The sequence below is a fragment of the Podarcis gaigeae genome, assembly GCF_964106915.1.
Source record: "Podarcis gaigeae genome assembly, chromosome: 2".
In the NCBI taxonomy this organism is placed as follows: Eukaryota; Metazoa; Chordata; class Lepidosauria; order Squamata; family Lacertidae; genus Podarcis; species Podarcis gaigeae.
In genome coordinates, this window is record NC_139679.1 from 46517040 (window position 1) to 46534074 (window position 17035).

Consider the following 17035-nt stretch of genomic DNA (forward strand, 5'->3'; position numbering starts at 1 on the left):
CATGAAGAGAGCCTAGTAGTAAAACCAAAGCATTTGTGCTGCTCTCTTTTTAGTTATCCATGGGATCCAATCCACTAGCTACACCAAGAATCCACCAAAACCCTTTTAGAACTCAGTTCTGACTCTTAATGATCTCATTTAAAGATATGCAAGCTTCAAATCTCTCAAAGATCTGCAATGAACAATCAGATGCTATTGGAATGGTGCCAATATTGTTCTTACACAAACTCTCAGAGTTTTGAAAGGGTATAAATTGCTTACATTCGATGCTGTCCCCAGCTCTTCAGATCATTTGCTATCCAAAATGGCAAATACAGGTAGCTGTATAACAACTTCAAATATCCCTCATTCTGAAATGCAGATACTTAGTTCTTCTGGGTGATTTCCCCCCCTCAAAAAAAAGCAGGTGGGAGCCAAAATCAGAGCTTTATTAAAATTATAATTTTACTTTGTTTCAAACAATTTTTCTGACTCCAGCCTTAATTTTAACAATTCATTCTTTTTGATCATTTGTGTGCCAGCTGCTGTTTTTTGTGCAGTATGTTCACCAAAGGATCAAAAGAGATTGTCAGTAAAACATGATTCAAATGATTCTACATGTACAGCTGCTGTATACTGTGTTGACATTATAAAGCTTTTAGTCAATGGACCATTGTTAATCAAGAGCTGCATGTTGTCAGGAGTGCTTCATAGCAGAGATCATTATAGAGCCCCACCTAACCTATATTCAACTAATTCTTATGTGGCATCCTCTTCCCCTGAACCAAATTAAGTTACCTAGCCATGCAGGAACATAAAGCATTCTTTTTCAAGAATTCTGCATTTAAATTATCTCTCATCCCCCCCCCAACTTAATAGTGATATGGGGTGGGGGAGGGAGAATTGTGATTGCCTTCTTATATGAAGCAGTCACTTAAACAAATCTCAGCACTTTTTATTCTGCATTCCTATTTGGAATTAAACCCTACCAAACCAATGCTGTTAAGTAAAATGGGAATTTAAAGACTAAGTGTTGAATTGTTGCTTTGAGAAAGTTCCAGATTAAAGGTTCATCATTGTAACATATCTAAGTATCATGGCTCCCTCATTCTGACATTATGTAGAGCAACCGATTTTGATGGATCAAATGTTAGTTGAAACAGAACATTGTAGCAACGAGCAAATCACTCATTCTCCTCTCTGCCCTTTCTTGCTGCTCGTTTGTCCTAGGCACCTACAATCGATATCCGCCCCAGGTCAGCTACTATCCAAATGAACAATGCCACACACCTCCAAGAACGGGATGAAGAATATGGATATGAATGTCTCGATGGCAAGGACTGCGCAAGTTTCTTCTGCTGCTTTGAGGATTGCCGAACGGGAGCCTGGCGGCATGGAAGGATACACATCCGCATTGCCAAAATGGACTCATACGCCCGTATATTTTTCCCAACTGCATTCTGTTTGTTTAATCTGGTCTACTGGGTGTCCTACCTTTACCTTTAAACAAGTAGAAAAGAAATTGGGTGAGAAGAGCCTTACTCCTGGAATTTATTAGAGAGATGGGTAACCTGTATAAATCCAAGCTGACGCCCCGCTCCAATGGCTGTAGAGCACTTGAGGGGAATTTTTAACATACTCGTGGGCTTTCCTGCAAGTAGAAGCATCCCATTCTCTTCAGTGCCTGGGAATACTCTACGCATGCTCCTTTATGCACACAGAGCATTCCCTGACATGTGCAGGAGGTGGATCAGCCCTGCGTCACTTAGGAATCCATTGCACATCATGGAACTCTGAACTTCTAAAGTGGTCTGAATTCTTTAGTGCCATAGCCCAGTAAATATCATATCATATATATTGTCTAAGGCTACCATGAAATTGTTGTAGTTTTAATGCTATCAGTCAACGTTTTAAGAAATTCGATAAGCAAAAAAAGAAACAAGTATTACATACGATACCAATGAATCTGAGAGGCACCGTAGGGAGAGGACCCACAGACCATTAGATTTTGGGCATTATGCAGTGGCAGCAGTTCAAAGGTAAAAATACCATTCAGTTTGTGAGCATTCACTATAAATATGTGATATCTTTGTCCTCTGTGGGCTTTTCCTTTTGGAAGAGTCATCTCTCACTTCAGATCGATGTAACTAGTCTAGGGGAAAATAGCTTTTCTTTACATCCAAATAAAAATAGAACTTTTGGGTGACCTCCCTAAAAGCACATGTACAAATGTTGTAAATATTTCACTACCTTGTAGTACTTGGGTCTAGTGCATGGAGAATTATTTTTTTTTGGGGGGGGGAATAAATGGAGCGAAGATACCATATACAATATTGTATTTTATTTCATATCCCTGGCTTTGCTGTTATAGCAGAAAAAAACATGGATTAAAATCATCCTTTTCTTTCCTGGCAGAAATGCCTTCTCCCTCATGCATGGAAGATTTGAACAGACAGCACTTTCTGTAAGAAGTTAGACAAGCCTTAAGACGTTGAACAGAACATGATCCATAGACAGAGCACATCAGTAAGACCAATATAAATAATACCTTAGTCTATAGATTAGCTCCAGGTGTTTGCTGCTGTTTTATTCCTCATTTCTCCATAGCAACTGAAACTACAATTATTATGTACTACAAGATTGGCTGCGGTATTCTGAAGCATTTGTTTGCAGTCAACTGATCATTCCCTACTCTGAATGCCGATCATTTGCACCTAGAATATTTTGCTGAGATGCATGATCCATCTGAAGAAACCAGAGCCAAATATAGCTCTTGCTATATTTGCTTTTTCACAAATGCAGCAAACATTTGTTTTCCAAGGAGATGTTGGGACATTTTCATTTTTGCCAGTATATAGTCCCACTGTTCACCATGCATTTGTGTGGGGTCAGTGGTATTCCTCTACCCCAGTTGGTTGATGATGATATAGAGTATATCCACAGCTAAAACATGATTTAGAGGTAAATGAACAGCAAAAACACAAAAGTGGTGATGGTGGGAGTGAGAGAGAGGGTGTCTTTAATAAACCGTATCTGTGTAGCACATGTGTATTCAAATAACAACCAAACCCACTTGGGTCAATATTGAAGTTCATTTAGCAGTAGCTAATGTTTTTAAAACACCTGTACAATGGTCAATTATGCAACGTTAAGCACATGTAAATATAACCAACTTTTTTTTATTGTCACAAACTGAAAACACCAGTTCATATCAAATAGGTTTGCAACTGGGAATGAGGAATTATATATATATATATAAGATATATATATATATATATATTATCACTGCAGAATTAACAATAACCAATACAGAGACCTAAGGACAATTTTCCAATGTCTGTATAGTTTTGGAAATAAACATGTATAGAAAGCTATAACTAACTCCTGATCATCAATTGCTCCTTGTCTAATGTGTTTTAAAGAAAGAAACGCACATACCCATAGTTTTTTTTTCCAATAAAATGGCTGCACTCAACCTCACAGTAGTTTTTAGTTCCTGACTTCATTAAAAGTGTTTTAGTGTGTGTGTGTGTGTGTGAGAGAGAGAGAGCGAGCAATGGTGTTTCTGAATTCAAAGTACTTGTAAAAAGCTATATTTTTTTAGTTAGGCAACTCCCCCATTAAGTTATGTATATCCACTTTTGTTAAGCACATACCAAAACTTGTGCATGCACAAATTGCCATTTAATTCACAGCAGAGCTCTTTAGGTGCAGGAGTGTTTGTGAGACTAAATGTCCTACAAACGCCATTGTCCAGTGGAGGGTCATAGTGAAAACAGAGTGCTTGTCATAACAGGTAGTGTCTGTAAAGGAAATATGGAAGAACCCAACCAAGTTCTAAAGGGAATGAGTGTGAAGTGACTTCAGTATGTGGTTTTACATTATCTCCATCACATGCCACTATTTACATATGGTTGATGGTTTCATAGCCACTAAAGATAAATGGACACCTTAGCTAGTGCTCTAATATCATGTATGGCATACAAATGCATTGTCATTCCTCTCTCTCCTATGTTTCGTTGAATCCCTTGTGCTCTCCCTGCCTCAGAAGAATGATTTTCAGACTTTTTTTTTTCAAAGCAACAGTGCTTCTTGGAAACCTAACAGTGATTCTTAACAAGATCATTAATGCTGGACAGCTTCCCTAAGGGAAATTACCAAATCTTCCCCTGCAATGTGCACAGGAAATGGCAATGTCATATCCTAGACTGTATTCTCAGTTTGTGAAAGGCAACACCAGAACCCAACAGATTTTGCTATTTCCTCAAGGTACCAGAGAATGCTCCCTCAAAGTCTTCTGTGCAATGCACAGAAGTTTAATGGCCAACTCACACTGGTGCAGGCATATCAAGAGGGAGAGCTCACTGAAGGTCAGAAGTTTGATGGGCAGCAAACCAATGGGAAACCTGGAAAGGTGAATTTCCACCATGACAGTTCAGCTTCTCCATTGGGGGGAAGGAAATGTTTGGAACTAACCATACCAGCACACTTCAGTCCATTTAAAAAGGAATCTGCAACACTTGCCTTCCTAACAACATTTCCTAATAACTACATAATCCAGGTGCATTTATGAGTATGGTGCAGTACTTTCTTTGATAACTCCCTTCTGGAAAGAATCTGACTGCGATACATCTCATTGCTGGCCAACACACATTCACCATTGAGTCCCCTCCTGTTGCATTTATGTAATATATTGATGGCAGCCTACATATACAATTATATGAAGGGGAAAAGCCAGTCCCCTTCCAATGAATTTCTAAAATCTGCAAGACCCTTAGACTAACTTAACAGCCACAACCATTTTCTTATTTAACACAATCTATGTGTTAGAACTATGATTAGCCACAAATGGGTTCACACCAATTTGTTGAATGGGATGTAACACAACAACAATCTTCACATTTAGAAAGAGAGAAAGATCATCTCAAGGTGTTACCATGTCTGTGGTGTCAACAAGTTGCAACACTTACATGTTCTCTACAACAGCAAAATTTGGAACAGGGAACCATCAAGGAACTAAGAACTATCAGGGAGATCTGGAAAACGTAGCTGTATAATCAGAAAATGCTGCAAGTTTCAGAAAATCCAAGGCAAGGTCAAAGAAGGGCAAGTGAATGAAAGAGAAGTAATGTGTGCATGTAGAACAGTCAAAAGCATGGATTATGGAAGAACAGAGTCCACAGCGTTTGGAGACAGATACTTTTTGGGCATCTTGAGTTCCAGAGCCTTTTGAATGTGCCTAGCCCACCAGAAACTGCCACTCAGAGGAGATTCCAGTGGATGTTATTAATATGACAGAAGGCTGAACCTAGACTGAGTTCCTTCAAGACACCCAGCAGAATTGAACATAATCTGTAGAGGCATCCAACATTAAATATTCCACTTTTCCAGTGGTTCACCTGGATTTCAGATGTCTTTCCTCTGAGACATCCCCTGTTTTTAGAAACCCCAGTGCTCAAATCTGGAACTTTAATGTGCTTTTCCTGCTGACAAGTATGATCTATTATGTGTCAGATCAATTATTCCTATAGCTCATTCTATCAAAACTTGTAGGCAGCTGTTTCTAAGACTTCCCAGCACACCCACTGGCCCTTCATAATATGACTGAATATGGGTCTTCCTACATGCAAAGCATGCTCCCTACCACTCCAGATTCAATTTTCTTTCTTCCCTCTAGTACAGCTCCACTTGGGGCTGAAAGTAGGTTATTTGTTATTTTAATCTGTAGACAAAGTACAAGGTATGGTTGTGATCCCACACTTTTGCAGAGCTCCTATTCTTTTGTTCCTGCTGTTGCACACAGCCTGCTCTCTAACTCTGTGCAGAAAGTAATCTAGGGATGATGAACTATCTAGGAGAACATGGACTTTCTGGCCTTGCATATGGTCTTTGCACACTGATCTGACCTTCTGTACAGAGGGTACTTCTACAAATGCATGTTCTAGTCCCTCCACCCTCCATTATTTCAAGAGACTGCATAGAGAGTGCTGATATGAGTTCCACCTATATAGATGTAGGCTACGTGCAGAGGTTTGAATAAATGTGTGGCACAGGGCAAATGGGCAGCATGACAATCCATCTATGTTTGTTGCTAGATTGTATGGGGGCTTCTGGATTTTCATTGTCATACATAGCTCAGTTGGTAGAGCAAGGGACTTTTAATCTCAAAGCCATGGGTTTGAGGCCCACATTGGGCAAAAGATTCCTTCATTGCACAGTGATGACCCTCATGATCCCTTCCAACTCTCGAATTCTATGACCCTATGCTTTGATGGAGGAGAATTTCATTTAGTCCACATTATAAAGTGGTCCAGACTAATTTTCCAAGTGTGGATTAGAACACAGTTAACAATGGGACTGTTGAAACTGCAGTGCAGTTTTGGTTAAAAAGTGAATGCAAGTGTGCATATTGTACAGGGAAAATGAGTGCAGAATGCATACAAAATTGTGTTTTAGGGGGGAATTGATAGAAAAATATACAAAATGTGCATTTTAAATGAAAAAAATGCATATCATTTAAATGAATTTGCTTTGTGTGTGTATTTTAAAAAATAAAACAAAAATCTTCAGAAAATGGGCCAGAACAGACTTATGATTAGACACACGTAAAACTGAAATGAAACAGGAATATTCTCAGCTATCTACCCTAGTTGAGGCTGGATTATGACAACAGAAATTCCTGTTGCATCTGACAGTATATACTGACCCTAAGGCTCAACTACCTACCACATGTAGCCTAATTTGTTACTGGAACAACCTTTTCTATGGCAATGGAATTTTCATTGTGCCATTTTCCCATTCTTTTCCTTTCCCCTCTCACTCATGGAAGCCCATTGCTCAGCTTGTTATCCTTATCTGTCCTTTTTCATATCTGCCCATTGTCTGCTAGCAAAACCAGCTCTTTTGAAAATCACTACCCTGACTAGAATTCAGAATCTTTTTATTGTTCCCGTTCTGAGGGGGAAAGAAAATATTGTGGAGAAACTTAAAGGAACAAGTGGGCTTTCAGAGTTGCAGGTTTCTATACCTTTGTAGGAGCATGTACAGCTATAAAACCATACTAGGCTCAGATGCTACAATGTCTGGCACAGATAGATGTGAAATCTGCTCTTCCTCCTAGGTTTGCAAATGCCATAACATGGCTTCAGATGTGCCCCTCTAGCTCGGTCTTGTGAGAATGTGTTTCTTTCTACAGAGGAACAGCACGTGTTTATATGCCAAAAATCCTAAACTCATTTCTTGTTATGGGGCTGGGAGAGACTCCCTATCCTAAACCCCAGAGCACCAGTGTCAGTAACAATAGAGAGGTTGATGGAGACATGACTCTGTTGAAGACAACTTTCTACAATATTTGTTGTTTCGTTAATAAAGCACACATGATACCCAGGTCAGCATGCAGTAAACTCATCTTGAAATAGGATTAGAATCATGAGCTGGAAGTGGCCTCTAAGGTAATATTTGTCTTCCAATGTAGGAAACCCACTGTCAACAACATTTTGTCATCTTCTCTCATTTAAGTAGGCTGTTCACACCACAAAGTCTCTTAGGAGGCGGCAGGGGTTCTTTGGTAGGCATTCATTAGAACAGACTGTACTTCCAAGACTCTCTAGGGACTTTAGTTTGTTAGCATATCGTTAAATGGTAGTTCAGTCATCTGACAGGTAATAGAAAGCAATGTAAGTAACAAAACCTTTGCTAAACTGGCCTTCCACTCAGCCTAAGGTAATGAGGGTTTGCTTAAAATGTGGATTTGTGACAAAACCCTCAGGATACAAAATGAATCTTATTAATGGGCACACAATCATACATTGCTCAGCAAAGTGGTACTTTCCCCCACTTTTTTACCAAGTTTGTATTAGGGGTAAACAAGGTTTAGTTTGGATCAGGATTTGGGCTTTGGAAAAAGGCTGTCTCAGTCTGTGGTGCAGCCCATTTCAACTTCAGACCATCCTACTCTATTTCATCCCTCCATTCACTATTGGAAATAATTAAAAAAAATGTCAACAATTCCCCCCACCTTTTGACAGATGTGAACGAAATGTATAGGCAAAATACATTGATGAAGCCTGCCAAATTACAGGATTTTTTTGCTGGTGACATTTAAAATGTAGGCTTTGTTATTTTAAAGTAAAAGTCCATGGCTTTATTTTATTTGGGGGCATGACTGAATGAAATTTGCAGGCATCTCTCCTTCTTAGGACATGAATCATGTCAAATTCCAGAAGGATAGCTGCTGTAGTTTTGCGCACAAGAGTAGCTATTAGAATTTTAAGATGGATAAGAAAATGAATCACTTACCGGTAATCTCCTGCAGTGTTTTGTGGACAATTGGCCTTAAGACTGCAGACATTAGATGGGGGCCCCTGGATAAGAAACCTGCCAAATTATAGGCAAAAAGTCCAGAGCTGATTGGCTAGACAGCTTTAAAATTATTTGGGGAGGAAGAACTAAAAGGGCTTTGCTTTCCAGTTGAAACCATTCCCTATAAGGCTACAATGGATCTCTTTCTCTGCCCTCCCCCCTGCCCTCTCCCGCTCTGCCTTCTTTAGCATCCCCACCTGGCATTATTCCTTATAAAAGTGATCTTAGAGACATTACTTACTTTTAATAGACACTTGACTGCAGCATTTTTTGAAATGTGTGGATTGCCAAGGAGCAGCAGAACACTTCAAAAGTCATGGGTACACAGATCCTGCTTTGCCTGAGACATGTCCAAATTCCATCTGAAGAACCTTGTTTTACCTCAGAATGCATCCAAATCCAACATGCATCCCTAGTTTATACTCCCTGGTCCTGAATAGGGCAACTGTGCCCCCTGAAGGACCAGGTGTGCAGCCTGGAGTCATTTTGGACTCACAGCTGTCCATGGAGGCGCAGGTCAATTCTGTGTCCAGGGCAGCTGTCTACCAGCTCCATCTCGTATGAAGGCTGAGACCCCACCTGCCCTCAGAGTGATACATGCTCTAGTTATCTCCCACTTGGATTACTGCAATGCGCTCTATGTGGGGCTACCTTTGAAGGTGACCCAGAAAATGCAACTAATCCAGAATGCGGCAGCTAGACTGGTGATGGGGAGTGGCCGCTGAGACCATATAACACTGATCCTGAAAGACCTACATTAGCTCCCAGTATGTTTCCGAGCACAATTCAAAGTGTTGGTGCTGACTTTTAAAGCCCTAAATGGCCTTGGCCCAGTATACCTGAAGGAGTGTCTCCACCTCCATCATTCAGCCCGGACACTGACATCCAGTGCCGAGGGCCTTCTGGCAGTTCCCTCTTTGTGAGAAGTGAGGTTGCAGGGAAACAGGCAGAGGGCCTTCTCAGTAGTGGCACCTGCCCTGTGGCACATCCTCCCGTCAGATGTCAAGGAAATAAACAACTATCTGACTTTTAGAAGACATCTGAAGGCAGCCCTATTTAGGGAGGTTTTTAATGTTTGGTGCTTTATTATGCTTTTAATTCTGTTGGGAGCCGCCCAGAGTGGCTGGGGAAACCTAGCCAGATGGGCTGGGTATAAATAAATTATTATTATTATTATTATTATTATTATTATTATTATTATTATTATTTTATATGCCTTTATTTTAAAAATTGCATCAAGTAGGAATGAACTCCACACATCAAAAGAGCAATTCTATAAAAGGGCAAAACAAGAATAACAACTGGCAGGGTGGTAAAAATTAATAGCTCAAGTACTTTAAAAAAAATCCATTTTAATAAGGCTGCATTCTTATGTGTATTTACTTTGATTCAGAGGCATTTGCATCTGAACACAAAAGCTTTAGATTCTTACTAAGAGTTGCCAACTTCTTACAAACTGCTGTTCATGTGCCTTTGACAACAGCTTATTTGACACACATTAACACAACCCTCACCATCTTGGTGCCATCCATACATTTTGAATGAAAACTCTAATAGTTGGCCATTCTGGCTGCAGCTGATGGGATTGGAGGTCACGGGTTGGGAAAGTCTACACTAGTGGGTAATGATTGTCATCTACATGTAACATGCCACAAAAAAATTTCCCCAGTTGATTCTTGAAGTTCAATGTGCTCTAAAAGGCAAAGGAGCAGGACAGTTCAAAGTCATTTGGCAACACTGCGGTGCTTGAGGTCTTGAAAAACCTCTTAGCATAAATGATTGTAGGAAACCCCATTACAGTATTATCTCCACTCCGATAGCAATATTATGTATGATTTATCAAGCTTGTTCACATAGATTGGCAGCTTATAGTTGTATGGCTTAGAAAATATATGTTCTTCCATAACACTTTGCAGAACCCATTCAGATTCTTACTATTTTTCAGTTATGTCAAATAAAAAAAGTACTATAAACATTTATAGGGCTATTTACTAGTTTATGAGACAATACTGCTAGTATATAGCAGCTATTCTGTTCATAATGATAAATCAGAATTCATGGGCAGCTGAATTATGCTTGAGTTATGAGGCAACATTAACACAAGAATGCCATAAATAACTGTACTATATAAACAAAATGCACGATATAGATTGAATCTCATTTGCTATTGTGTTTCTCATTCAGCTAGTTGAGAGGGGTCCTCTTTATGGTCTGCTTGGGTTTTTACCATTCTGAAAAACATAGCGTTCCTCCACAAAGTTGGCTAACTTAGTGCTCATCCCTGACTCCAAATCACTTATTAATAAATCATCCTTGGGAGACACTTACTTCCCTCCATTATGAAGTTGAAAATAAAAGAGGGCATCAAATGAAATAGATTGTGAATTCAGGTGAATTCTCCTGCAATCCCTGTTTTCTCCCTCCTGTCCTCTTCCTTCGGGTTATTTTGATTTCTTTTTCTTGGTTATCTGCCTACCTGACCTCTACTGTTGCAATGTCTTGTTAAATAAAGAGAAAGGAATCTTTTGTGACAGACAGAGGTGAAGAATGTTGGGATGCTCTGTTGTACACACACACATACACACTGGTATTTCTAAATTGACTAGGACATGAACAAATATCAACACAATCCAGTGTTATTCTCATCAGTGAGGTTTCTTCAGTCCTCTGCAGCATTCTTATTTAGGAGAAGATGATGAGAAAAGTCTAAAAATAGAGGGTGGATTGCTGAAGGGAGCAACTAGCTTGCTCTATTTAGTTAAACCTTATTTGCAAGGCAGACTATGAAGGCTCCTTATAGAACCCTTCTTTTAATACGTTACAGAAGGCACCTCTTTTCTGTATAGATGTCGGGTCATTTCTTCTTATAGCAAACTTAGGTGGGTCTGCTGCCTACCATTTTAGTATTGAAATGGAACCATCCTAAAATAAGATAGCAGTCTCTATTCCACCCCCCTTCCATCTACTATTTAGAAAATAGGCATCTCCCCACAAATGCAGAAATACAGACATTTGTAAATTAGAAGGAAAAGAATTGCTAGGTTGTTTTAATAACAAAACAAAAAAAAACCCTCATAAGAAAGACCTTGACGAAAAGCCAGGATTTAAAAAAAACTTGAAGGCAGTTGAGGTAAGAAATAGTTTACACCTTGCATAGATTATACAACCAAAGTCAGTTACCTGAGGCACGCTGCCTAATGGTAGAGCCAGACCTCACAACAGAGAAATGCCTCATGGGTGGAAAGAACAAAATAGTGCATACCCTCCAAGATTTCTCCAATGAAAACGGGGACTTCCCATTTCATAATGATAGTTTTACTATTTATAGCCCACATATTTTATTGGGTTGCCCCAGCACTCTGGGCAGCTTCCAACATATATAAAAACATAATAAAACATTAAACATTTGAAAAACTTCCCTATACAGGATTGCCTTCAGACAACTGGGGGGGGGGGGGTCAGATATCTCCATAACCTCCTACCTTTCTTCAATGAAAATAGGGACATCCTAAGGAAAAGCGGGACATTCCGGCATCAAATCAGAAACTGGGACGGCTTCTCTAAATCAGGGATGTCCCTGGAAAATAGGGGCACTTGGAGGGTCTGAAAGTGGCCTGGCCCACACTTTCTTTTCTTTTTTTTGACACACACAAACACAAACACACACACACACACACACACACACACACACGGCCTGAACAAGGCTTCCAGCTAGCTAGAAGAATTATTCATACTGGGTGGACATGCACTATAAAAATGTTGCTTGTTGCAGGTTTTTTGTGTGTGTGTGCATGCGCAAGTACAAACAAATACACACACAAACATGTTTGTGTGCATGCATACTTGTGTCCATGCTTATCAGTTGATTAAGAGCTTTGAGAGTATTTATCGTGAGAAAAGCTTTGCAATTATGCCAAGATATAGCACAACCGAACTAGTGCCATACCGTCCACTTACGCTGACAACAGCTGTCAAGGGTCTCCAGTCCTGCCACTTGAGAGCCTTTCTTGAACCATCTGTATAGAACCTTTGTGGTGTAATGGTTACAGTGTTTGACTAGGACCTGGGAGACCAGGGTTCCAATCCCTGCTCAGCAATGCAACTCACTAGGTGACCTTGGGACAGCCAATCATTCTCAGCCTAACCTACTTCACAGGGGTTTTGTGAGGATAAAATGGTGAGAAAGAGAACTATGCACACCACCTTGAGCTCCTTGGAGGAATGCTAAGATATAAATGAAATAAATAAATAAACAAACAAACACCCAGCACAAGTACAAAATAAAGAATATAGGTTCCACGTTGCCCACTGATGCATCAGGAATGTGCCATTCATTACTTGACTTTCCAGAATAACCAGGGTCTATTTGACATGTTTGTTTATTTCACGTTGCATGCATTGCTCCCTCGCACCATATGATACCCTTGATTGTGGGTTGCTTGGTACATTTTGATCAAACTTCTATAACAATTTAATAAGCTGAAGCTGAGTCATTTTTGTTCAATCTCCATTCTTGACAGAAATGACATAATTTGATTTCTTAATGAAAACAGCTCAATGTGCAGACCCAAAGATGTGTTCTTTAATGGAGAATAAAGAACAGGCATTATGGCAATATAGACAGGGACTTAATTTTTTTAAAAAATAATGTAATGTCCTCAAGGCTCATTTCCTTCCACAACTAGATCCTTTCAGTTGGCTCTTATGCCCTAATTAAATGAATTAGTCTTAACCAGGGTTTAAAGTTTGTTTGTTTTATTAACACATCTGCTGAAGAAACACTCAGAAAACCTCAGTAAAGTTATCACTACAAAGCAACAAAAGCAGCAGCAGCGTCTTCAATTAGAGCTACCCTTACAAATCAAACAATAGATATTAAGACCACAGCAGACAGCAAGGTGTGGAATGGCTTCAGTCCATTTAAAACCAATGAATTATCCACAAACACCATGTTACCATAAGCATCAGGCAATCTCTCTGAGACCACAGAATCACAGAGCTGGAAAGGACCACAAGGGTTATCTAGTCCAACCCGCTGCAATGCAGGAATGGTTTTGCCCAATGTGGGGCTCGATCCCATGACTCTGAGTTCTACCAACTGAACTATCCTTTGTACAGATGAGTACTGAATTCCAAGTGAAGCCTCCTCATGCTTCATGTTGTTGTTGTTTAGTCATTTAGTTGTGCTGGTACCTTTGAGAACACTGTCCAACCATCTCATCCTCTGTCGTCCCCTTCTCCTTGTGCCCTCCATCAGGGTCCCAACATCAGGGTCTTTTCCAGGGAGTCTTCTCTTCTCATGAGGTGGCCAAAGTATTGGAGCCTCAGCTTCACGATCTGCCCTTCCAGTGAGCGCTCAGGGCTGATTTCCTTCAGAATGGAGAGGTTTGATCTTCTTGCAGTCCATGGGACTATCAAGAGTCTCCCCCAGCACCATAATTCAAAAGCATCAATTCTTTGGCAATCAGCCTTCTTTATGGTCCAGCTTTATGGTCCATGCTTCATACCAAGGCTAAATAGGAGTAGACTCACAAGTGGCAAGTGCTGAATATTTCAGTGTGAGGCCCAAGAAAGCCTGGCCTTGATGAAAATTCTAGCTGTGTCAGAGTATATACTAGAGCCCCATCTGAACTATACTTTCAGAGCATTTCCAACATGGCTTCCATAAAAGAATCTTGGGGCCTGTCGTTTGTTGAGGGTGCTGAGCGTCATTAGGACGCCCCTATTTCCCTTCAGAGCTACAATTCCCAGAGTGCTTTAAAAATCATTCCCTCTGTGAGGGAACTGTTGGAATTCTAGCCCGGTCAGAGGTATGTGCCTATCTGTTCAGGCACCGGCTGAACTCCTTAGACCTCCCTCCGGCGACTCCCGGCAGGATAAACATACGAGGTCCGTTCCGGCGATTTTTCTCAGGCTGTGAGAAAAACACACCAACTGCTTCTCCTCCTCCCTGCTCCCTGCATATCCCCAGGGAGGGGAATCAGACACAGACAGAAATGTAACTAAATGCTTTTATTCCTGTCTTTAGCAGTCATACAGTAAAAGATGTCTGCTCTCTTCAACAAACAGAGAGAAACTCCAAACTCCACCCACGTACATCCTGTACAGGTCATATGACACATCCTGAGCTCACATCCTGTGCTCAATAAGGAGAATGGACTGCCCCTTCGTTTTCATGGCAATAGTCACATACTTCCTGTTTGGCTTTCCAGCCACAAGCAGCAGACTGAGCTGCTAGAGCCTTTGCTTGCTGCAGCATTGCTGCTTTAGAAAAACAGGAACTCTGGAAATTGTAGATCAGTGGTGTGAGCAGGGGTCTCTTAACTCTCAGCCTCCTAAACACTCTACAGTTCCCACAATTCTTTAGGGGAAGCCATGACGGTTTCAGGAGGCATGACACTGCTTTAGTTGTATAAATGGAGCCTAGGAAGAAGGGTTGGGTAATGATGGTTCTGGTGCATCCAACCTGGCTCATTGGTACAGGATTGTGCCCCTGGGAACCAATACTAAAAGTTAAAAGGAGAGTGAGGGACCACTGGAAAGTTTTTTAAGCTGGGAAGATGAGAAGAGCTCCACCTAGAAACCTTTTACAGTTTGAGGTCTTTATTCCCACCTGAGCAACTTTCTGAGAGCCACATGCCATTTTGGGGGTGGGGGGGAGGTAGAGGCAAAAGCAGGCAGAACATTAAACATATATTTCATCTTTGTACAGCAGGCTAGTTTTGACACAAAACCCTCTTTTCCATTCACACAACCAAGAAGCATTGTCAGATGTCAAGGCCACATTCCAGTCAGGCAAAAACACTCTGGATGCAAAGCATGGCCAGTGAGGGATGTGCCCCTGGGCAGAGGGCATGTGGCAATCTGTGGAGAGTTCAAAGGGCCAGATAGAGAGACATTGAGTACCATATTTGGCCTCTGGTCAGGGCCTGAAGTTCCCCATCGCCTAAGGTTGCCACCAAGGTTCATCTAATACACGATTTGAAGCAGACTCTGTGACTCTGCTAATGTCCAATTGTGTTGTGAAATGCAGTCCTTGTAGATTGCAAAGTCACCAGAAATATTTCACACAAATATGTTTGTTCTCATTAGTCATCTATCTCTGCTGAGCAGAGGGTTCATTTGCTCAATGTAATGGCATCTACCACATAGCCTCATTATTTTATTGCTACCAGACCTTTGTTTCTATATCAACGTGGAACCTATTCTTTCTGAGAGAAAGGACAGTCACTAGATACCTCACATTCTTAATAAATCAAATGACTGGCTTCAGTTGAAAGAATGCCCTTTTTCATAGTGTCAGGATGATTTAAAGCAGCTTGTCGGATGCCCATGAATGAACTCTGCTACCCTCAGAAAAGAAGATGATCCTATTAAGACCAAAATGAAGTGTGTGGGGAGGGGAGGGGGAAGCAGTCTGGAAGGAATAGGTTCAGTTTTGTACAATGGTTATTGTATGAAAATGGCAATGCAATCTCCCCTTTTCAATGGGTAGGAGACAGACACCTTTCCATCTCTATGCCAGATTCCTTTATATCAGGCATAGGCAAACTCGGCCCTCCACATGTTTCGGGACTACAACTCCCATCATCCCTAGCTAACAGGACCAGTGGTCAGGGATGATGGGAACTGTAGTCCCAAAACATCTGGAGGGCCGAGTTTGGGGATGCTTGCTTTATATTATGTCACTGCAGCTAAACCATGCATGCCAAGCCTGGCTTACCGAGCACAAGGTATATCTGCTGAGTAGAAGGGCCCTTCAATGGCAAAAAATGGAATAGTAGCTATGATGTCACTTGTTATTGTCAAGTGTTACACAGCCTGCAAAGGAGTGTGATGGAAAAGTCTGAGCTGCTCAAGTAAAAAAACAAAACCTGTTGTTCTCTAGTTTCCTTAACCCTAAGCAAGGTTCTTTGGGACACCACCAGTGTAGCTCACAGCTGCCTCTGCCTCTTCCAGTAGCAGACTTAGTGCTCTCAAATTTCAGTGGCACCCTGTGCCAGCCAAAATTTGACACTCCCCTACCTTTCGCCTTCTGCTCTACATGGTTGTTTTGGCACCCTCTTGACATGGTGCCCAGTGTGGGTGAACCAGTTGCGCTCCACTAAAAATGCCTCGGGACGCGGGTGGCGCTGTGGTCTAAGCCACTGAGCCTAGGGCTTGCCAGTCAGAAGGTCAGTGGTTCGAATCCCCAAAACGGGGTGAGCTCCCGTTACTCTGTCCCAGCTCCAGCCAACCTAGCAGTTCAAAAGCATGCCAAAGTGCAAGTAGATAAATAGGTACCACTCCAGCGGGAAAGTAAACGCGTTTCCGTGCGCTGCTCTGGTTCACCAGAAGCAGCTTAGTCATGCTGGCCACATGACCCGGAAGCTGTACACCGGCTCCCTCAGCCAGTAAAACGAGATGAGCACCGCAACCCCAGAGTCGGTCACAACTGGACCTAATGGCCAGGGGTCCCTTTACCTTTACCTTTTAAAAATGCCTCTGTCTCTTTCCATTTGTACTTTGTAGTCATAGCCACAAAGGAAATTTCTGGTGAAGTAGGTGAGAAAACATAGCTCTCTCTTACCATAGCAATATTCAATTAAACAGGTCTGTAAATAGTAGTGATTTTTTCAGGGGGTACCCAAGGGTACACAGTGCCAGCACCTTTGGGGGGAGGGGGGAAATGTGACACTTACTGTAACAACTTCTC

General features: G+C 41.3%; 1 protein-coding gene across 2 annotated transcripts in view; it reads left to right on the forward strand.

Annotated features, from left to right (window-relative positions):
• GABRG2 (gamma-aminobutyric acid type A receptor subunit gamma2) overlaps positions 1 to 3047 on the forward strand; it is a 60678-nt gene extending 57631 nt beyond the window's left edge. For both annotated transcript variants that reach the window (XM_083719401.1, XM_083719402.1), the window contains one exon: positions 1210 to 3047. In XM_083719401.1, the coding sequence (XP_083575527.1) occupies positions 1210 to 1485 (276 nt within the window). In that variant the 3' untranslated portion in view covers positions 1486 to 3047. The remainder of the gene's footprint in view (positions 1 to 1209) is intronic.
• Positions 3048 to 17035: the final 13988 nt, after the last annotated feature.